The sequence below is a fragment of the Dendrobates tinctorius genome, unplaced genomic scaffold (assembly GCF_039654945.1).
Source record: "Dendrobates tinctorius isolate UK_male_01 unplaced genomic scaffold, ASM3965494v1 ptg000035l, whole genome shotgun sequence".
NCBI classification, from domain to species: Eukaryota; Metazoa; Chordata; class Amphibia; order Anura; family Dendrobatidae; genus Dendrobates; species Dendrobates tinctorius.
Window position 1 is genome coordinate 5826227 of NW_027361703.1, and position 24335 is coordinate 5850561.

Genomic DNA, 24335 nt, shown 5'->3' on the forward strand with positions numbered 1-24335 from the left:
AAACTCTGTCTGGATCCCAGAAACTCACTCAGCTTTTATGCACACACACTGATTACAAGCAAACAGGTCACAGGTGAGGATGTTACTTTTAGTAGCCATTCAAACCCATTTGTGTCAACTTCTGTGCATGTTACCAGGCCAAAATCACCAGGGTATGTGAACTTTTGATCAGGGTCATTTGGATGTTTTGGATTGTCATTTGATTTAAAAAGAGAAAACACAGTAGTTTGACAATAAATGACTTCACCCACCCATGAGTGCAGAAAAAGATTTGGTGTTATTATTCGTATTCTCTGAAAAAAGGCCAAGAAAGCAAAAATTCTGCTGGGGTATGTAAACTAAACACAACTGTAATTCTTTGGGCATCTAAGTTCCTTCTAATTCAATAATGTTGTTATCACTGACATCTCTGATCCTTGAAGTTGCCTCTACTCACATAACTCTTCAAACACTGACAGCTCTACGGACAAATGAGTTTCTACATTATTAAACATATTCACTATTCATTACCATATATCACCACTTATCAACCACCAGTGTCCACATTATCTATTCCATTTAACCTTTTTTAGACTTCTGTACTTATTAATGACCCTTATGTTATTTATGTCTCCACTCTGGCGAGAACTTCAGAGACTGCATCTTATTAGCTGCAAAGTTAGTTTGCTCAAATTTGCCCAAGATGGCTGCTAGGCACAACATAGCTGTTCAGCATATTATAGCGGACCATTCTCTTATGGTGTGGGGTTCTTTTGATAATGTGCAGTGTTTTTATTTTCTCCACAAATATCTTTTTTAATTATAGCCAAAAAGGTCAACCTTGGTCTCATCAATTCATAACATGTTATCCCACATGCTTTTTGCCGACTTGATGATGGTTTTGCCAAATCGTAGCAAGGTATAGACTTTTTTTTCCTCTTCGCCACGACAGCACCCACTGAGAGAGGGGATCCGCCCCCGGAACAGGAAACCTACAGAGAGATAAATGGGGCGGTCCCCCTCGCTCCCTCAGTTTGGTTTCCTGTTCCTGGAAAGGAACCCGCAGAAGAGGATGCCTGGTCTGGTAACCGCCTGCGTGCAAAATATGAGCAGCAGGGGCCCCAGGACCGGAGGCAGCGTCGGGCGGAGAGGTGTATTCCCCCCCCCCCAGAGCTGGTGTAATGCAGGTGAGGCTGGAGGCGAAAGTGGTGCCAAAGCTCACTGGGGTTTTGGCTATACTCCCCCCCCCCCCCCCCCCCCCCCGAGGGGGTGGACGCATTACAAACGCCATCGGGCGTACTGAGGCCGGCACCCCCCCCCCCCCCCAGAGTGGCAGAAGGGCTTGTGCGGTGTGTGCTGAGCGGCGCTGCTGGGAGTCATACCTGCGGCAGGAGAAGGACCCCATGCGTGGAGAGGGGGTGCAGACGCGCGGTGTCGCCGGCCGCATTACTATTTGCGGTGACCCAGCGCTCCAGGAGAGGCAACCCGGAAGTGGAGGAGGACTTCCGGGATCAGGCTGAAGGCAGAGACCGCGGGACAACGCCAGCGCATGCGCAGTAGGGCGAAAAAAAAAAATGGTGAAAAAAAAAGAGAAGGAGGAGCAGCTATGGCAAAGGCTTTAAAAGGAAGCCACAGACACAGCGCTAGTGCGCAGTCATGTCGTCCTTAGATGACTCAGCTTCGCTCCCATTAGGTCAGCTAGTGGTATCCCCACTTGGCAGTAGACAGAGCAGTGCTACGAGGAGATCCAATAGCACCAGAAGAAGTGGCAGCTCTAGGAAGGAATCCATTGGGCCTTCCAGGCAAGATGAGCCGTTAGAGAAGAAACGTAAGGAAAAGAAGTCGTCCCATGCCTCGCCTCAGCCTGGGTCCCGGACACCGCAGCCGGTAGTTGCTGACGAAACTCACGGGTGAGTGTTTTTTGGTCAGGTTAGATAATTGATAGTCTTCTCTTTCTGGTCCATACCCCCTGTAGGATAAAAGAACAGAGAAGGCGAAACATAGAGAGTGTGCCTTATGTTCGCAGCCCCTCCCGGATGGCCACCCAAAGAGATTATGCCAATCATGTGTGGAGGAGGCCTTGCAGGAGGAATCCTCACGAAAGAAGGAGGATATCCGGGCAATGATAAGAGAGGAACTACGGGCCTTAGGCGGTTCCAGTAGTCTAGGGGGTCACTCCTCCGTGAGAGAAATACGTTCATCTAAAGGAGGAGTCTCGCTGGCGTCAAGGTCGCCGTCAGATACCGGAGAACTAGATTCCGATAAGTCCCAGGAATACCTTTCCTCAGAGGACGAGGATCAGACGTGTTTCCCCACGGACAGTGTCAGTAATCTTGTGAAGTCTGTTCGAAATACCATGGGGTTGCCGGAGAGTAAGGACCCCAAGACCCCTCAGGACATAATGTTTGCGGGTATTTCCCGTAAAAAGGTCCGAGCATTCCCAGTGGTCCCAGCGGTAAAAGACCTAGTTAAGAGGGAATGGGAGAAACAAGGTCAGAGGACCTTCCTCCCCTTAACGTCAAAGCGTAAGTATCCCTTTGACGATGAGGAGTTAACGGCCTGGTCGAGAGCCCCCAAGGTGGACGCGGCAGTGGCCTCTACCTCCCGTAGATCCTCCTTGCCGGTGGAGGATTCGGGAACTTTGGCTGATTCTTCGGATCGTAAGACCGATACATTCCTCAAAAGATCTTGGGAAGCTTGTACGGCAGCCTTTAAGCCCGCAATAGCAGCCACATGTACGGCAAGATCTATGTTGGTGTGGCTGAACGACTTGGAGGACAATATTAAAAATGGAGTAGCTAGGAGTAGGCTTCTTTCCTCTATGCCCCTCATTAAGGGAGCAGCGGCCTTCCTCTCCGACTCCTCCGCGGATTCTCTCCGGTTGTCGGCTAGAGCCGCGGGACTGACCAATGCAGGCAGGCGGGCCTTATGGTTGAAGGGGTGGAAAGGAGACACACAAACAAAAACTAGATTGTGTGCTATACCCTGCCAGGGTAAGTACCTGTTTGGTACAGAGCTTGATGAGATTTTGACAAAAGCGGGGGAGAGGAAAAAGGGGTTCCCTAACCCGTATGTTCCGTTCAACAGGAGGGCCTACAGGAAGCCGCCGTTCGGTAAAAAGAAAGACTTTAGACCCCAGGACCGCTGGGGAAATAAGGACCCCAAGCAAAGAGGCAACCTATTCGGGAAACGTCCCTTCAGAGGAGACAGATCCCGATAAAACCGTTACACCGGTAGGTGGCAGGCTATTAAGATTCAGCCGCCAATGGATGAAGGTGACATCAAACCCGTGGGCCCTAAGTATTGTATCATCAGGCCTAAAATTAGAATTCATTCGGTATCCACCGAACTCCTTCTTATTGACTTCTATGAAGTCCCGATCTCAGCAGGAAGCACTGGAGATGGAGATTGCGGTACTGCTAACTAAACAGGTCCTAGTGGAGGTCCCAGACGACGAAACAGGGATGGGCTTTTATTCTCCTCTATTCTTAGTCCCAAAACCAGATGGCTCTTACAGGACTATAATAAATTTAAAGAAACTTAATACCTTCCTAAGACTAAGGTCGTTTAAAATGGAGTCGATTAAGTCTGCAATAAAGCTTTTGTTTCCCAGGTGTTATATGGCGGTCTTGGACCTAAAGGACGCCTACTACCATCTCCCCATATATCGAGGGCACCAGAGGTTCCTGCGGGTAGCAGTCTGGTTCAGAGGTCGGATTCAGCATTTCCAGTTTGCGGCAATGCCATTCGGGCTATCCATGGCTCCTCGGGTATTTACCAAATTAATGCTGGAAGTAATGTCATATGTAAGGCTGAATGACACCCTAGTTGTCCCTTACTTAGACGACCTACTCATAGTGGGGAATTCTGTTTCACAGTGTGAAGCAAGAATAGCTAGGATTATCTCATCCCTACAAACACTGGGTTGGCTAATTAACTGGGAGAAATCCAGACTAGAGCCAGTGACCTATTAAACAGGAAAAAACAGGGAGTACAAGTCCAATCACATAAAAATAATGAGCAAAGTTTATTAAACATATAATACTGACAATTACATAAATGACAGAATATACATAAAGGATCAGATAAGTATCTGCTGCTTGTTAGTCCTAAGAAATTAACAGAATAAAGTGCTTAGTGCCTGTAACAAATATGGGCCATATTTGAGGGATATAAAGGTAAAAGAGATCCTAACAGGTGCGCATCCTGAAAAAATCACTATCCCAAGCCATAGTGCTTACCCAAACTAAACTTAGCCAAGGACCACAAGCAGCGCCGCCACCGACGCGCGTTTCACCTCTTTTTCAAGGTGCCGTACTGTGTTGTGTGAGGGGCCGAGTTATATATCCTGTTACCAGGTGCTCCAATCAAGCGGCGCGTGTGTCCGGTGTCCTGCCCCGGAAGCTGCATCACCACCGGCGACAGCGCGGCGCCGCGTCTCAGACGACGTCGCTGTGACGTCACTGACACGCAGACGCCACTGATGCGCCTCAGCAATGCTCCATGGGCACACACCGCAGACATGCGCACTGGAGCCAACTCTCTAGGTGATACATCCAAGAAAGGGAAATGGGTTCTAGATATAACAGATTACACAAAGTGGATATATATATAAATGAATCCAAAAGATTAATGAGCACTAGCTCATAACAACTATATCATTAATAATAGTGAAAAATAAAAATATATAATCCCATTACAATGGACATTAATGTGATTATACCATCAACTATGTATTCCTTTTATATATAAAGGAGAGATGGTACATGTGAAATACTTCAAAAAAGGTGCACATATAAATGTGATTATACTATCAGCTATGTATTCCTTTTATATACACAGGAAAAATGGTGCATATGAAATGCTTCAAAAAGAGTGCACACATAATACATGTGACATATATAAAATGATACACCAACGTGAATAAAAATATATTATCTTTTTTTCTTTCTTTTTATTATTCATCTTTTTTCTTCTTTTTCTTGTTAAATAAAAATAGTCCCATAAGCCAAACTTGATATGATGTTCTTGAGCCAGGATATAACACCAAGGGTCCCTCCAGATCTTCCCCACTAAACGTCCTAGAAATTACGGTGTTCCATTAGAGATGACTAAAGGGAAACAAACCAATACAGTGAACATACAAACATATATAATAAAAACAAAACCATGTCACAACACAAAAATTACAGATATGAGCTAAAACTCAACTGCTCATTGAGTCCAGCCGGTGTGATGGTATCAAGAACTGTGATCCACCGGCATTCCCTTTGAGCTAACACACGTTTGGTGTCACCCCCCCTTATTCCCGCACGGATCCTGTCAATACCCCAAGCTTGGAGTCCACTCGGATCACATTTATGTTTCAACCGAAAGTGTCTCGGAATAGGTTTGAGAGCATTAATATCCTCCACTTCACGTGCCGCCATTATATCTCTAACATGTTCTCTTATGCGAACGCGTAGTTCGGGTGTAGTTAATCCAACATATATTAGCCCACACGGGCAAACTGCATAATAGACCACATATGTGGTACTACACGTGATGTAACCTCTAATTTTGAATTCACGACGGCCATCCGATGAAGTGAATGATAATGCTCTCCGAAGATTCCTACATGCTAGGCACACTCCACATGGAAAAAATCCATTCCTGGGTGTGCCAGCCTGAAAGAAGTCTATACTTTTGGTGGTATAGTGACTCCTCACTAGCATGTTCTTGAGGGTATTACACCTCCGCGCAGTCATAAGGGGGCGTTCAGAAAGGCACTCGCGTAAAATTGGGTCAGTTCTCAGAACCGCCCAATTTCGGTTCAAGATAGATCTCATCAGGTCCCATTTGTGATTGTATGTTGAAATAAATCTTACTTCTCCATCCATTTTAGGTTTGGATTTTTTCCACCTGTTTCCCAAGAGATCAACCCTAGAAGATCTTTTGGCCCGCCAATAACCTCTCCTAATGCTTTTACCACTATAGCCTCTTTGGGCAAATCTTTCCCCAAGGTCCACCGCCTGAGCCTCAAATAAGGCATCAGTTGAGCAAATCCTCCTCGCACGTAAAAATTGTCCAACTGGAATAGACCTGATCGTGGAATGCGGATGTGACGAGGATGCATGCAGAAGGGCATTCACAGAAGTCTCCTTTCTATACAGATCGGTGTGAATTAAACCATCATCCTGTACTTTTATCATAACATCAAGAAATGTAATTTGATGGTGGTGAAAAGCATACATGAGATGGATATTGAAGCTATTCTGGTTCAGAACCCCCACAAAGTCATGTAACTCAGAGACAGGGCCTTGCCAGACAAATAGAACGTCATCAATGTATCTGAACCATCCCGCAATCTGGGGAGCGGCCAGTGCGCCATCCGAGAAAATCTCCCTCTCCCAATAACCCAAGAAAATATTAGCGTAGGATGGCGCACAAGCCGCCCCCATCGCGGTGCCCTGTCTCTGTAGAAAATATCTGTCCTTAAAAGTAAAGAAGTTGTGGGTAAGAACGAACTCCAATAGCTCCAAGACCAACTCACGCATGTCCGGATCTAAATTACTCGTTTCCAGGAAGAATCTGGAAGCCCTCAATCCATCCACGTGTCGAATACTGGTGTAAAGCGATTCGACATCTGCTGTAACCAAAATCATGTCCGCATCCACAAACAGGCCATCCAATCTCCTGAGGACATCATTAGTGTCCCTGACATAGGAGGGCAGCGTCTCAACCTGCGGATGTAAGTAGTATTCAATGAATTTGCAGGCTGGGTCGCATAGCCCCCCCATGCCAGACACAATGGGACGTCCAGGAGGAAGCACAGGATCCTTATGGACCTTGGGGAGAAGATAAAAAGTGGGAATCACCGGAGTATGAACCAAAAGGCCCTGCAAAACTTTTTTAGTTATAATACCTCTTTCATATGCCATTTCAAGAATATTATGTAATTCATTCTGAAAGATCTTAAGAGGACTATTTGGCAACTGAGAATAATTTTCTTTATTTCTCAATTGTCTGAAGGCCTCTTTTTCATATTTATCTACAGGCCAGAGAACCACGTTTCCCCCCTTGTCAGCCGATTTAATAACAATGTCATCCCAACTTCCAATTTCACATAAAGCCACTCTCTGTTGTGGGGTCAAATTATCACTTTTTTTATAATTGGTGATGGTCTTAAGATCTTCAGTCACCAACCTTGTAAATATCTCGACCTGGGGACAAAGTGAAAAAGGGGGAAACGTGGTACATCTGGCTGCAATAGGAGGTAAAGATCCACTTACCGAATCTCCATGAGACTCACTCTCCAATTCTTCTAGAGTATGTATTGCCTCAGCTTCTGAGACCGATAGACTTTGGTCTGACAGAGGGCGTGAATGTAATTTTCTAAGTGTGGTCCACCTCACTTTCATCGGTATCATCACTTGAAGAACCCATGAATACTTCAGATGGTGTACGGCCTTTGTGGGACAGGAGGGATCATGTGAGAGATAGACGTTGGAAGAATGGAAAAACCAACAAAAGAAAAATGGCTAATTCACCTAAGAGTGACAAAAAAGCTCGAACAAACACACTAGAGGTAATTAACCTCTCCTCACACGTGCTCTCTGATCTTCACAAAAGTGTATTACAACTTGGTTTATCATTCTCTCCAGTAAATAATTTTGATTACTTTACAGCGGTAAAGGATCTCCACCTGTTTTCCCGAAAGATCATCCTTAGAAAATTACATTCACGCCCTCTGTCAGACCAAAGTCTATCGGTCTCAGAAGCTGAGGCAATACATACTCTAGAAGAATTGGAGAGTGAGTCTCATGGAGATTCGGTAAGTGGATCTTTACCTCCTATTGCAGCCAGATGTACCACGTTTCCCCCTTTTTCACTTTGTCCCCAGGTCGAGATATTTACAAGGTTGGTGACTGAAGATCTTAAGACCATCACCAATTATAAAAAAAGTGATAATTTGACCCCACAACAGAGAGTGGCTTTATGTGAAATTGGAAGTTGGGATGACATTGTTATTAAATCGGCTGACAAGGGGGGAAACGTGGTTCTCTGGCCTGTAGATAAATATGAAAAAGAGGCCTTCAGACAATTGAGAAATAAAGAAAATTATTCTCAGTTGCCAAATAGTCCTCTTAAGATCTTTCAGAATGAATTACATAATATTCTTGAAATGGCATATGAAAGAGGTATTATAACTAAAAAAGTTTTGCAGGGCCTTTTGGTTCATACTCCGGTGATTCCCACTTTTTATCTTCTCCCCAAGGTCCATAAGGATCCTGTGCTTCCTCCTGGACGTCCCATTGTGTCTGGCATGGGGGGGCTATGCGACCCAGCCTGCAAATTCATTGAATACTACTTACATCCGCAGGTTGAGACGCTGCCCTCCTATGTCAGGGACACTAATGATGTCCTCAGGAGATTGGATGGCCTGTTTGTGGATGCGGACATGATTTTGGTTACAGCAGATGTCGAATCGCTTTACACCAGTATTCGAAACGTGGATGGATTGAGGGCTTCCAGATTCTTCCTGGAAACGAGTAATTTAGATCCGGACATGCGTGAGTTGGTCTTGGAGCTATTGGAGTTCGTTCTTACCCACAACTTCTTTACTTTTAAGGACAGATATTTTCTACAGAGACAGGGCACCGCGATGGGGGCGGCTTGTGCGCCATCCTACGCTAATCTAAAAGTACAGGATGATGGTTTAATTCACACCGATCTGTATAGAAAGGAGACTTCTGTGAATGCCCTTCTGCATGCATCCTCGTCACATCCGCATTCCACGATCAGGTCTATTCCAGTTGGACAATTTTTACGTGCGAGGAGGATTTGCTCAACTGATGCCTTATTTGAGGCTCAGGCGGTGGACCTTGGGGAAAGATTTGCCCAAAGAGGCTATAGTGGTAAAAGCATTAGGAGAGGTTATTGGCGGGCCAAAAGATCTTCTAGGGTTGATCTCTTGGGAAACAGGTGGAAAAAATCCAAACCTAAAATGGATGGAGAAGTAAGATTTATTTCAACATACAATCACAAATGGGACCTGATGAGATCTATCTTGAACCGACATTGGGCGGTTCTGAGAACTGACCCAATTTTACGTGAGTGCCTTTCTGAACGCCCCCTTATGACTGCGCGGAGGTGTAATACCCTCAAGAACATGCTAGTGAGGAGTCACTATACCACCAAAAGTATAGACTTCTTTCAGGCTGGCACACCCAGGAATGGATTTTTTCCATGTGGAGTGTGCCTAGCATGTAGGAATCTTCGGAGAGCATTATCATTCACTTCATCGGATGGCCGTCGTGAATTCAAAATTAGAGGTTACATCACGTGTAGTACCACATATGTGGTCTATTATGCAGTTTGCCCGTGTGGGCTAATATATGTTGGATTAACTACACCCGAACTACGCGTTCGCATAAGAGAACATGTTAGAGATATAATGGCGGCACGTGAAGTGGAGGATATTAATGCTCTCAAACCTATTCCGAGACACTTTCGGTTGAAACATAAATGTGATCCGAGTGGACTCCAAGCTTGGGGTATTGACAGGATCCGTGCGGGAATAAGGGGGGGTGACACCAAACGTGTGTTAGCTCAAAGGGAATGCCGGTGGATCACAGTTCTTGATACCATCACACCGGCTGGACTCAATGAGCAGTTGAGTTTTAGCTCATATCTGTAATTTTTGTGTTGTGACATGGTTTTGTTTTTATTATATATGTTTGTATGTTCACTGTATTGGTTTGTTTCCCTTTAGTCATCTCTAATGGAACACCGTAATTTCTAGGACGTTTAGTGGGGAAGATCTGGAGGGACCCTTGGTGTTATATCCTGGCTCAAGAACATCATATCAAGTTTGGCTTATGGGACTATTTTTATTTAACAAGAAAAAGAAGAAAAAAGATGAATAATAAAAAGAAAGAAAAAAAGATAATATATTTTTATTCACGTTGGTGTATCATTTTATATGTCACATGTATTATGTGTGCACTCTTTTTGAAGCATTTCATATGCACCATTTTTCCTGTGTATATAAAAGGAATACATAGCTGATAGTATAATCACATTTATATGTGCACCTTTTTTGAAGTATTTCACATGTACCATCTCTCCTTTATATATAAAAGGAATACATAGTTGATGGTATAATCACATTAATGTCCATTGTAATGGGATTATATATTTTATATATATTTTTATTTTTCACTATTATTAATGATATAGTTGTTATGAGCTAGTGCTCATTAATCTTTTGGATTCATTTATATATATATATATCCACTTTGTGTAATCTGTTATATCTAGAACCCATTTCCCTTTCTTGGATGTATCACCTAGAGAGTTGGCTCCAGTGCGCATGTCTGCGGTGTGTGCCCATGGAGCATTGCTGAGGCGCATCAGTGGCGTCTGCGGGTCAGTGACGTCACAGCGACGTCGTCTGAGACGCGGCGCCGCGCTGTCGCCGGTGGTGATGCAGCTTCCGGGGCAGGACACCGGACACACGCGCCGCTTGATTGGAGCACCTGGTAACAGGATATATAACTCGGCCCCTCACACAACACAGTACGGCACCTTGAAAAAGAGGCGAAACGCGCGTCGGTGGCGGCGCTGCTTGTGGTCCTTGGCTAAGTTTAGTTTGGGTAAGCACTATGGCTTGGGATAGTGATTTTTTCAGGATGCGCACCTGTTAGGATCTCTTTTACCTTTATATCCCTCAAATATGGCCCATATTTGTTACAGGCACTAAGCACTTTATTCTGTTAATTTCTTAGGACTAACAAGCAGCAGATACTTATCTGATCCTTTATGTATATTCTGTCATTTATGTAATTGTCAGTATTATATGTTTAATAAACTTTGCTCATTATTTTTATGTGATTGGACTTGTACTCCCTGTTTTTTCCTGTTTAATATGTTATGCGGGAGTGTCTATTTCCCATTGAGACGACACTATATAGTGGGCGACTCTACTGGGATTTACATTTGGTTCCGTATGGTTTTGTTTTATAGAGCCAGTGACCTGTCAAAGGTTTTTGGGCCTGCAAGTAGACTCCGTAACTGAGGAGTGCTTTCTGCCAAACGCCAAAGTAATGGCCATAATCGACAAAGTACAGAATGCTACAGGAAGACCCGTAATATCATTGAGACAGGGCATGTCCTTGCTGGGGTCACTGATATCATGCATTCCAGCGGTGCAATGGGCTCAGTTCCACTCTAGAGAACTACAGTGGGCTATTCTGCAGGAGATAGATAGACTGCAGGGGTGGCTGGAAGGGAAGATGTCCCTATCGCCCGAGGTGGTTCAATCCCTAAAATGGTGGTTAATTCCTTCCAATCTATCGAAGGGAGTACAGTGGTGGGTGACTCCCTCCAAGATACTCACCACGGATGCCAGCCCCTTAGGTTGGGGAGCCCACCTAGAGGAGCACATGGTACAAGGCTGGTGGCGGGAGAATGAAATAGAGGCCTCCTCTAATGTAAAGGAGCTAACAGCGATTTTTTTATGCGATATCTCACTTCCTCCCGCAGTTAAGAGGCGCCCACGTAAAGATCCAGACAGACAATCCAACCGCAGTGGCCTATATAAACCGGCAAGGAGGCACGCGGTCAATGCCACTGATGTCTATCGCGGGAAAGATTCTGAAGATGGCCGAAGTCCATCTTCTCTCCTTGTCAGCGCTCCATATAAGAGGAGTGGACAACTCCCGAGCAGACTATCTCAGTCGCCAGGCCCTATACCAGGGAGAGTGGGTCCTCAGCAGAGACGTGTTCGAAATGATAGCGTCAGAATGGGGCAGACCGGAGATAGACCTATTTGCAACCAGAGCCAACAGGCGCGTAAAAAGGTTTGCTTCTCTCTACAGGTCGGACAACCCAGATATTCTAGATGCCCTCCAAACACCCTGGGCATTCCAACTAGCCTATGCCTTTCCTCCGATGGTGCTACTACCAACAGTAGTCAGGAAAATAAGACAGGAGAGGGCGAGGGTCATCTTGATAGCCCCGTTTTGGCCAAAAAGACCGTGGTTTTCATGGCTGAGAGCCATGTCGGTAACCGACCCGTGGATCCTGCCGCTGCACCAGAATCTTCTCTCGCAGGGACCCTGCTACCATCCACAGGCCAAAGCCCTGCACCTAGCGGCCTGGAATTTGAAAGGGAGCTACTGAGGCAGAAGGGTTTCTCAAAGAACCTAATCAATACCCTGCTACAAAGCAGGAAGGAGTCCACGACAAAAATTTATGCTAAGGTGTGGAGGAAGTTCCTGGCCTTTCACCCAACAAAACTAGCTGGTGAAGTACCCATTACGGCCATTCTAGAGTTTCTACAAAGAGGCCGAGAACTTAGACTCTCAGTAAGCACTCTTAAGGTCCACGTGTCAGCCCTAGGAGCCCTGTTTAACTATAACGTGGCAGCAAATAGATGGGTGACTCGGTTTATCTCGGCCTGTCAACGAGCAGAACCGGTGCATGTGCCTCGACTTCCAGCGTGGAACCTTACTTTAGTTTTGGATGCCTTCACTCAGGCACCATTTGAGCCCATAAGCTCAGCATCAGTAAAGTGCCTCTCATTGAAAACGGCTATGCTGGTGGCCTTAGTATCGGCCAGGAGAGTGAGTGATCTTCATGCTCTGTCAGTAGACCCACCGTTCCTGTTAACAACACGAGACAGTCTCATTTTAAAGACGGACCCGTCCTATCTGCCCAAACGGGCAACTAAATTTCATAGGTCTCAAGAGATATGCCTACCTTCATTCTATGAGAACCCGTCAACACAGGACGAGGAGAAATATCACACCTTAGATGTGAAAAGAGCTGTGCTAGCCTACCTTGATAGGACCAGTCCCTGGAGGCAGAGTAGGTCTCTTTTTGTCTCATTCCAGGGCAGCAGGAAAGGGTCTGCAGTTACATCAGGCACGATATCCAGATGGATTAGAGATGCGATCACAATGGCGTATCTGACAAAAGGAGAAGACCCTCCACTGGGGATTAAGGCGCACTCTACTAGAGCCATATCATCCACCTGGGCCGAGAGGGCGAACGTCCCAATTGAACAAATATGTAAGGCTGCAACCTGGTCTTCTCCATCTACCTTTTATAGTCACTATAGACTAGATTTGTCCTCTACCGAGGATCTAACTTTAGGTAGATCAGTCCTTAACACGGTGTGCCCGCCCAAGTGATTATCTCTGAAAATCTCTCAGTGGGTGCTGTCGTGGCGAAGAGGAAAAACCGGATTACTTACCGGTAATACTCTTTTGTAGAGTCCACGACAGCACCCGCTCACTTCCCTCCCGTAAGAATTTTTTCACACATGGGTCTCCTTGGTGGTGGAGATTATGATTTAAATTAGATATGTGATTAAACTTAGTAAGCTTAAAACTGCATAGGGGTAAGATAGATGAATCGCCCAAACAGTTTGACTAAAACATGTATGGCGGTTCCTCCGTTGTTCTCGGTAACACAAACTGAGGGAGCGAGGGGGACCGCCCCATTTATCTCTCTGTAGGTTTCCTCAGTGGGTGCTGTCGTGGACTCTACAAAAGAGTATTACCGGTAAGTAATCCGGTTTTTAATTTCAAGAAAAGGCTTCTGACTTAACATTTTTCGCCACAGGCCAGATATATGAAGAATATGGGAGATTGTTGTCATGTGCAGTAGACATCCAGTACTTGCCAATTTCAGTGGCTTCTAAAATGCTGTATAGGTCTCTTGGCAACCCGCCCAGATCAATTTTCTTCATTGTGCAAGATTTAAGCCACTTCTTAATGATTGTCTTCACATTGTTTCATGGTATATCTAATGCCTTGAAATTTTTTTTGTACCCTTCTCCTGACTGATAGCTTTCAACAATGAGATCCCTTGCTGTGTTGTAAGCTGTTTACATATCATGTCTTTCGCCATAAAATGTGTAAGGAGGTAGAAATATTGCCCACATTCCCCCCTGAAGAAACGAGTGTTATTGTAATGTGTACTGTGATTGATAATGTGAATTGTCACTTCTGTTAACAATGTTGATATTGTAAATTTCTGACAGCAGGCATGGCAAGAGATAATGGTTTGGACTAGTCCAGAGTGGGAGGGACTAGACTGAAGGGAAAGTGACAGTTTCCTGGTACTGAGTAAGATAGGGTTCAGAGTGCATAGAGAAAGGACCTAAGGTCCAATGTGAGCAGTGCGGCATTCTTGGGTGTCCCTAAAGTGACAGGCGACCAGAAGAAGGGAATAGTGCAATCCTGAGCAGTAAAGAGAAAATTGACTGAGAAACAGAGTGATTCTCAGGAGAAGGGTCCTGGGAGAGGACACCTAGCAGTGAGGCCTAGAGTTTATAATTCCTGAAGATAATAAACCTAGACAGGACTGAGTATGCAAGACGAATAGAGTGAATCTCGAGAGGTAGTTCCAGAGTGTCAGCATTAAAGAAGATAACTACCGGCTATACTGGCACCATAGCTTCTCTAAGGAGAGAGAAGACGCAGAACCGCTGGTTGAGTGACTCTTGCTAAGCTGAACTGCAGTGTTGAGCTGGGGTGTGGTGAAGTAGTGGGAATTAGTGAATACAGTGGACAAGTAAAGCAAGCAAAGAGGAAGCAATCAAAACTGTCTGGAAAAGGCTCCATGTTGTGAAGGAAACGTTTGTGAAGTTGTGTACTCGCTATCTCCTGTGTATATTCTCTACCAAGTTCCTATTCAGGAAAAAGTTTATTTTTTAATGGTGGTCGTCCTCATTGACCTGTGAAACATCTGGTGCTGGCAAAACATTGTCAGTGGTTATTTGTGACCTGCACTGGCGTAGAGCCCTCACAGAACAGGTCCACACACCCAGCCAGGACCCCCATTTTTATGTAAGATGCCAGTACATACGAGATGAGTGCCTCGCCCACGGCTACCGTTCCGCGGTACGTTACAACTAAACTTTATATGGGGTTAATCAGAATCACTGTAAGAATGGCACCTGTGTGCTGACTGTTATTTTATGTGATATATATATATATATATATATATATATATATATATATATATACACACACAGTGTGTATATATATATATATATATATATATATATATATATATATATATATATATATATATATATACACAGTATATATAATATATAATTTGTCTAGTGTTATTTTATACTGGTCTACTATTTGGTTTACATGATGATTGACCATTCCTAGACTTTTTAATCTGCTGGTACTACAATGAAACTGGTTTATCTGTGCAAATCCATGCCTTTTATCTGGTTTTGATCTGTCTGTGGTTTCATAACGATTATTTAATCGGTGTATATATGAGGGTGCTGACTTTTCTATGTATCAATTTGTTTTTATACTATAATTCTTGGGATGTGGCAATCCTTTTATAGTTAGCAATGTCCACTCTAATTGTGGCTCTCTGTGAGCATCTCTATTTCTGGATGACACTCACATCCTTGCATTAAAATGTACGTTTTTTGTATTTTAATAAAATAATTGTTCTCTTAACACTCCTGCTTGCTCCCCTGCCTGTCATATTATGTGGATCCATGTAACCATCCACATTTGTAGATAGACATAAGTGAAAGGTGATATTTCACAGACAAGTCTCTTCAGAAACAATAGGTTCCTATGACAAGACTACGCAAGGTCAGAGAATAGGCAGGACGTGTTAGGAGGACACAAGGAAAGCAGCAGATGTAGCACATATAATTTATTAATGCAGTTGTCTCACCAGGACAATCTCGGGATATATGTCTGATAAGGGCATAAGATTGTAAAGTAGGTCCTGCACTTGAGACTCCAAAATATGTAGAAAGTAGAAAGTTGCTCTGTAAGAGTTCTTTCAGACATCCATTTTTTCATGTACGCGAAAAGCTGACCGAGTTTCATTTTTGGTCAGAATTTAATCCAAGTTTGGTCCAAGTGTCATCAATTTTTCTTGTATGTGAAAAGAAAAAAAACATCTCTATTCTTTTCATATGTGACAGACCATGACATTTTTTTTCACAGATCCATAGATTTGCATTGGCTGATTCTGCTTTGACAATCAGAACTAAATAGACATGTCTCCGCCATTTTGCATGGACCACTCAATCCTCGAAAAGTCACCTACATGTGAATTATTTCATTCACTATTGTAGGTATAAATGCTATCTGTGAAGAACAGAGATAGCACTTGTATGCGAAAAACACTGAATGATACCTCATTTATTACATGGGTGGCCATAACTTTCAACAGCCAACACTTAATAATACATTTTCTCTGTTTCGTTTTAAAAAGTTATAAAACTGAAAAAAGTTACTTAAACCACTGAATAATGATAGGAATAATAATGGAATTTTTTTGTGATAGATAATTTAAAAAACTGAATTTAGACTGGAAGGTTCTACTCATAAAGGAGCGCTGACTGCTTATATACAGTACATTTAAATCGTTCACACGAGCAACGTAGACTGTATAGGAGCAGAATGACTGCTAACACAATGGTTTGGACCCCATAGAGTATGCTGTCAACATCAATTATTTTCATGCTGACATACAGCTCTGGCAAAAATTAAGAGTCCACTGCAAAATTTTCAGTTTGTCTGATTTTTCTCTTTATAGGTATATTTTTGAATAAAATGTAAATTTCTCTTTTATTCTATAAACTACTGACAACATGTCTCCGAATTTTGAAGCACTTAATTTTGTATTTTCAGAAAATGAGAAATGGTCAAAATAACAAAAAAATGCAGTGCTTGCAAACCTCAAATAATGCTAAGAAAACAAGTTCATAATCATTTAGAAACAACAATACTAATGTTTTAACTCAGGAAGAGTTCAGAAATCAATATTTTGTGGAATAACCATGATTTTTAATCACAGCTTTCATGTGTCTTGGCATGCTTTCCACCAGTCTCTCACACTGCTTTTGGGTGACCTTATGCCACTCCTGGTACAAAAATTTAAGAAGTTCTTCTTTGTGTCATGATCCATGCTGGATCATGACAGATAAAATGCACTAGTAACCTTTTTTTTTTCCTTAAGCTGTGGTGCTTAAAGATAGTTTTACCCCGGTGGCCATTAGGGTCATTGCACTGTGGTGGTTTCAGTTCTAGTTTTGCCCCCGGTGGCAATTAGGGTCATTGCACTCTGGTTTCTTTAGTTTAGTGCATGTGATTATAAAGCTGGTGTGATTGCTCTGGCTCTGCTATAAATGAGTGTCAGGTGTTGCAATCACTGTTAGTGATAGTGGTCATTTCCAACCATCCTTGGTGGAGGAAGTAGCTAGAGAGAGTTACTTGCAGCACAGTCAGAGTCCTGGTGTGGAAGGAGTCACAGAGGGGATTTCCTTGCAGCTCTGACAGAGCTTGGTGGCAGCTATTCAGGAGGAAAGCTGCATTCTGGTGGTGGACCATGTTGCTGGGAGTAAGAGCAACAGAGCAAAGCTAAGTGGTGTTTCCCTGTTTGTATTTTTCCCTGGTGTGTATTAGTACAGCGGTGGGGCAAGTGCCTACACCACCCAACTCCCTAGAAAGGGATAGGTGTAGGGTGTGCTCGGGTGACAGGTTCCTGCTCGGTGACAGATGAGGAGCCTGTATAGGGAACGTTAGGAGTGTGAGGGGCACTGACTCAGGGGAGTGCAGGAGGTCTCCACGTCCCCGTTCCCTATCGCAGGGCCCACCGTTGTAACTGTTTCCCCTTCTCCCATGTCTTGTTTTTTTTGTACCGGCCTGCGGGTCATGTCACACAGGACAGTTACACGTGCCGTGTCTTGTTGTTTCGGTTACCGGCCTGCGGGTCGTGTCACACAGGACGGGTCCACGTGACAGTTTGATGGCTTGTGATTATCCATCTTCCTTTTGATTACATTCCAGAGGTTTTCAAAGAAGTTCAGGTCTGGAGATTGGGCTGGAAATGACAGGGATTTGGTGATGTGGTGGTCCTTCATCCACACATTGATTGACCTAGCTGTGTGGCATGGCGCTTTGTCCTGCTGGAAAAAACAGTCTTCAGAGTTGGAGAAAATTGCCTGAGCAGAAGGAATCAACTGTTTTTCCAGGATAACCTTGTATGCGGCTTGATTAATACATCCTTTGCAAAAATTAACCTGCCCAATTCCAGCCTTGCTGAAGCATCCCCAGATCATCACTGATCCTCCTCCAAATTTCACAGTGGGTGCAAGACACTGTGACTTGTACGCCTCTCCAGGTCTCCATCTAACCATTAGATGACTATGTGTTGGGCAAAGCTGAAAATTATACTCATCAGAGAAGATTACCTTACTCCAGTCCTCTATGGTCCAATCTTTATGGTCTTTGGCAAACTTCAGCCTGGCTCTCCTTTGCTTCTCATTGATGAAAGGCTTTTTATACCTCTGCATGTCTTGAGCCCTGCCTCTAGGAGCCTGTAACAAACTATTCTTGCTGTGCACTTCACCCCAGCAGCCATTTGCCATTCCCTTTATAGGTCACTTGATGTCATCCTGCGGTTGCTGAGTGACATTTGAATAAGATGATGGTCATCCTGGTCAGTGGAGAGTCGTTTTCGCCCTCTGCCGATCTGTATCTTTGTTGTCTCCAATGTCTGCTGCTTGATCTTGTTGTAATGGACTGCCGTCTTAGCAATTTTAAGGATGGAAGCAACATGACGCTCACTGTATCCCTCTGCTAGTAAAGCCAGAATTGAGCTCTTCTTTTCCTCACTAAAAACTTTTCTTTTCAACTCCTTTGGCATGGTTAAAAAGTTATTTTTTCATTTATATTACTTTTGGGATATTACAAGCATATATTTTGCCATCTAGCTTGTCCTATTGCAAAAAGATTGTGAACACCACAGCAGGGTTTTTTTTATACTTTCCTTCGTTAAATAAGATTTGGTTCAGGTGATCACCTAATCAGAAGCACATTAAGTAGAATGAGGTGTACTTTGGTTGGAATTCAACTGACACTGGAATGGAATGGCTGTCAGACATGTAGAGAAGCGGATTTTTTATAAAACTGTGCAGTGATCTCTTAATTTTTGCCAGAGCTGTAGAGGATCCAGTCAGCCACCGAGCAAGTTTTTGATCGCTGAATTGAGAACAAGGATTCTTTTGAATGCTGGTAAATTGGTACATAGTTAAAGAAGCACCCCTCCCATCAAAATTTGTATCCTCTTAATATATTGCAATCATCATATTATATAGCACTGTGTACTTCCAATTGCTCATTTTGCCTTTCTACCCAGCTAATTCCTTGTTTTCCATTAGGTCTATGATATCACGTAATTAAGAAATGAATAGCTGAATTGTTCTAAACTCTATGTAGAAACAGGAGGTCAATTTTGTCTCTGACTTATCACTCAATGCATTAGTCAATGGCATGGCGATGGAAGTATCAGTGTCAGCTGAGAAGAGGACTGATTTCTGCAGGCACAAGATACTTCCTATTTCTACATAGAGCAGAGAAAAAAGAAGAATTCACTTGGTTGAAAGGCAAAATGAGCAATTGTAAGAACACGGTGCTATATAATAGGATGATTGCAATAGATTAGGAGGATACAAACTTTAATAGGAGGAGTGCCTCTTTAAAACATCTGAGCATGAACATATGTGTATAAGCTCAGCAGCAGCTCAGATTTATATTAGGAGCTCAGTCAGGATGAAATAATGTTCTTCATTTTTTGACGTTCTTTGTACCGGATAGACTATCCATGGTATACTTCAGTTATGTTTGGCTCTTGCAGCACCCTGGTATTTTAAGTGTGACAGCTGTTGTGTCTAGTGCAAATTCCTAAAGCATGAGCAGATAAGATATTGTCCACTGTCCACAGATATTCTGAAATTACTGCATCTCTGTTTGTCATTTCCTTTTTTGCTAAATATGTCCTTGAAAGAGATTGTCAAGTAATGACAATCGTATTACAAGAAATTAGCTATTACAATATTTTTTGCCACAAATTATAAAATGCCTTTTGATTCCTTTTTAATGTAATAATTAAAGAAGATCCATGTTTACACAAATGAAGTGATTGTCTGCTTTATGGATAATTTTTGCATCGTGTACGTAAAATAGACATTTAGACAACCTACTAATATATCCTTATTAGAAATCCCTACAATATGAAGAACCTTTTTCTCTAACAGCACCCTACACTCTCCCTATAATGGCTGCTGATGGGGTCATGTGGCACGTGTAACATGTTTTTCAATAAGTTTAACCTTCCCTCATGCAGACATGCTGCAAAGTTTTTCGGGAAGCCACGACTTGCATAAACGCTGTTGAATGTTTGGTAGTAGGTAGAACATTCTACAAGTTATTTATTACTACGTTTCCTATATGACTATTTTCATACATTTGTTAAACTTGTATACGAATGGAATACAGAATAAATACTCTTTAATAGCTAAATATTAAAAACAAAAGAGAAAAAAATTACTAAAATGCGAGTTAGATGCTGCATGCAGGTAGAGTAGAATTTACTCAAATATGGTTGAGCCAATAAAGATTTACACAACGAGGTTAATAATGTGGCAGAAATCAATCTAGTGATATCAAGCAAATGTATCACAACAAGCAGCAATATCAGTTACACATGGCAGATATACGTATACTACAAGGCAAGGACCAGAAGCCAGGAGCAACAGGCACGCAATTCACATTTTGCACAGTGTGCTCCATTGCCTGACCATGCACCTTGTGCAAAAAGCATGTCAGGTGTCTGTTCCTCCAGCTTGTTAACCTCTGCCTGGTAGTACTTCATGGCTATATTTGTCAATTGTATCTTTCTACTGCGATATTGGTACTTGATGATTTACATTATATCACTTGATGAGTTTTGGATATTTTTACATTAAATTATGTAATACTTACGATTGTTAACGTGCCTTTTAGATTTAACATGCCTCATGATGACAGCTCAAAGTGCAAAGACATAGGAATTAAAAAGGAATTCCATGTGATGTCAGCAGTTCTAAGCTATGACACAAGCCCATGGACCTGGTCTAAATGCAGCCAGAAATATATCACAGAATTCCTAGAGTAAGTAATTACACATTCTAACTGCAGTTGTGAATTTAATAAAGAAAATGTTTGCTTTATGTTTGTAAAGTTTTATTTTTTGTTTGTGAAAAGTTTTTCAAAATTCTTTGTTTACTTTTAAGGTTCACTAAGGTATCTTTCACACATCCGAGTCTCCGGTACCTGTAGAAACAGTTTTCACACATATCGGAGACACGTACACACATAGACCGATTCAAATGAGTGGGTCTGTGCACTTGTCAGTGTGTTTCCATGGACCATGTATCCTTGGACAAAACACGCTGACATGTCCATTTTTTACCGTTAGCACAGACGGCAAAACACGTGCACACAAAGAACACACATTGATATCCTCCGTGTGACACGCATCTGCACCAGGGAAGAAGTGCTAAAGTAAGCGCTGTTCCCCGGCTGCTGGTGCTGAAGACAGCTCTCATCATTCTCCCCTGCTCTGCCGGCGATCGGCGCAAGCAGAAGAGAATGATGAGAGTTTTATTAAAGTCAGAATTATGACAGCAGGTGGGGGCTTTTGGGATAATTACTCCCATCATCCAACACTTGCTGCCGCTAATAACAGTGACAGTAGTGTGTGGATGATCAGGGTATGCCACTGCCGCTGGCTGAGATCTAATTATATAAATGAATGAAAAACCTGACGTGGGCTCCCACCTATTTTCTTCAACCATTTTTTACAACCAGCCATGTTAAAGCAGACAACTGGAGGCTGCTATTCTCAGGCTGGTAAGGGGCCATTGATATAGGCCCCCCCAGCCTTAAAACTGCAGCCCGCAGCTGCACAGAAAAGGCGCATCTATTTGATGCACCTTTTTTGGCGCTTTTCCCGGCTCTTCCCACTTGCCCTGTAGCGGTGGCAAGTGGGGTAATATTTGTGGGGTTGAAGTCACCTTTGTATTGTTAGGTGACATCAAGCCCATAGCTTAGTAATGGAGAGGTGTCTATAAGACTCCTATCCATTACTAAGGCTGGTTTCACACTTGCGTTTTTCTGCACTGTATTTTAGCGCTAAAAAACGCATGCGCTTTTTTTCCCTATATTTTGCATGGGATGCGCTTATGTGCGCATACACATGCGTTTGTATGCGTTTTTACGCACATGCGTTTTTTTGTGGTGTGCGCTCGGGCGCACAAAATGCATCCTGTTGCATTTTTTGGGCGTCCGACTTGCCTAAAAAAACGCATGCCCGCGCAATGCGTTTTTTTACAGCAAGACACCCATTGTAAGTCTATGGGTGCGCATACGTGCGCATTGGCATGCTCATGTATGCGTTTTTTGCGCATGCATTTTTTTGTTGACCATTGGTTAGACAATGTAAATTAGGGGTTTGGGTTAGAGTTAGGGTTAGTTAAGGGGGTTTAGGGTTAGGGTTTGGGTTAGGGTTAGTATGGTTTGGTTAAGGGTTAGGGTTTAGGGTTAGTTAGGGGTTAGGGTTTGGGTTAGGGTTAGTAGGGTTTGGTTAAGGGTTAGGGTTAGTATGGTTTGGTTAGAGTTAGTATGGTTTGGTTAGGGTTAGTAAAGTCATGGTTTGGGTTAGTGTTAATCCTAACCCTATCTTGATTTTTTTGGTGAGACCAACTAATGTTGGAAAAAAATGCAAACGCGGTAAAAACGCATAAAAACGCTGCGTTTTTTTCATGCATGCGCATAAAAATGCTTGAAAAAAACGCAGCATTTGTATGCGTTTTTTCCATGCGTTTTTTTGCGGGAAAAACGCGCTGCAAAAAAAAGCAAGTGTGAAAGTAGCCTTATCCTATAGTTATATGTTAAATAAAGACACAGCCAGAATAAAGTCCTTTATTTGAAAAAATGACACAGACTCTTTTATTAATCTCAATTGAACCATACTTACTGCATCACCTAATCCAAGCGAAGCCCTCGATCTCCTGTAATAAGAATAAAATAAAAAACAATATACCATACCTGTCGTCGTTGTGTTCCACGCCATAATCCATGTCTGGGGGCTAAATAGTTTTCAACTTGGACGGTGCCAAGATGTGACCATCCCAGCTGAAAACCACTGGTAAATGAGCTGCTGCTTTAGCAGGCTGGTTGTCAAAAATGGGGGGGACGACACACCGTTTTTTAAATATTATTTATTTAAATAATTTAAAAAACAGCGTGGGGACCCCTCTGTTCTTGATAACCAACCTTGCGGAAGCTAACAGATGAGGGGTGCAGCCCCCAGCTGTGAGTTTTGCCTGGTTGGTTGAAGAAAATAGGGGGAACCCACATCAGGTTTTTCATTCGTTTATTTCATTAGATCGCAGCCAGCGGCTGTGCAATACCCCGATCATCCGCATCTACTGTCACTGTTGTTAGCGGCAGCAGCTGTCGGATGATGATGGAAGTAAGAGTCTCAAAAGCCCCCACCTGCTGTCGTTCGGACTTTAATATAACCTTCATCATTCTCCTCTGCTCGCGCCGATTTTTGGCAGAGCAGGGGAGAATGATGAGAGCCGTCTTCAGCACCAGCCGCTGGGGAACAGCGCTTACTGTAGCACTTCTTCCCCGGCGGCCGTCTGTGTGGTACTGATGCGGCACACGGTTGCCACACGTATTATACACACGGACAGGGATATCTACTGTCCCTTTTTTTTCCGGTACTGAAAATAAACGGACGTGTGATGCCTTAGGCAATTTTCATGATTTTGCACATTTTAATGTGTAACTGTGTTAAAGATGCAATATAGATTAGGACTGTTGTTATTTTCACTTGGTTGCCGTTTTCTTAATTGTGTGATTATAAACTGCATAAAACTACAACATATGTCCAGACAGTGCACTGCAATAAAGTGATTGTAAAATGAATTTATTTTTATTAATTGTCTTTAAAGAGGTTTTCTTTAACCCCTTAATGACCGATTCATTTTTTACTTTAATGACCAAACCAAATTTTACAATTTTGATCAGTATTACTTTATGTGGTAATAACTTTGGAACGCTTCAATGGATGCCACTGATTCACAATTTTCAAATTTTAATTCTTATGCCCTTAAAACAGAGAATCATCTCTCACAAAATAGTTAATAAATAACATTTACCACATGTCTACTTTACATCAGAACAATTTTAGAAACAATTTATTTTTTATAGGAAGTTATAAGTGTTAAAAGTTGACCAGCATTTACAAAACAATTTTTTTCGGGACAACATCCAATTTTAAGTGAGGGGCCTGTATGACAGGAAATACCCAAAGTGACACCATTCTAAAAACTGCACCCCTCAAGGTGCTCAAAACAACTATTATTAACCCTTCAGGTGCTTCATAGGAACTGAAGCAATGTGGAAGGAAAAAATGAACAATTAATTTTTTTAACAAAAAATTTATTTTAGACCCAAACTTTCTTGTTTTCATAAGGG

General features: G+C 42.9%; 1 protein-coding gene across 1 annotated transcript in view; it reads left to right on the forward strand.

Moving 5' to 3' along the window:
• ADAMTS20 (ADAM metallopeptidase with thrombospondin type 1 motif 20) overlaps positions 1-24335 on the forward strand; it is a 266796-nt gene that overhangs the window by 130472 nt on the left and 111989 nt on the right. The window contains exon 9 of the mRNA XM_073573240.1: positions 20811-20957. Within this exon, the coding sequence (XP_073429341.1) occupies positions 20811-20957 (147 nt within the window). The remainder of the gene's footprint in view (positions 1-20810; positions 20958-24335) is intronic.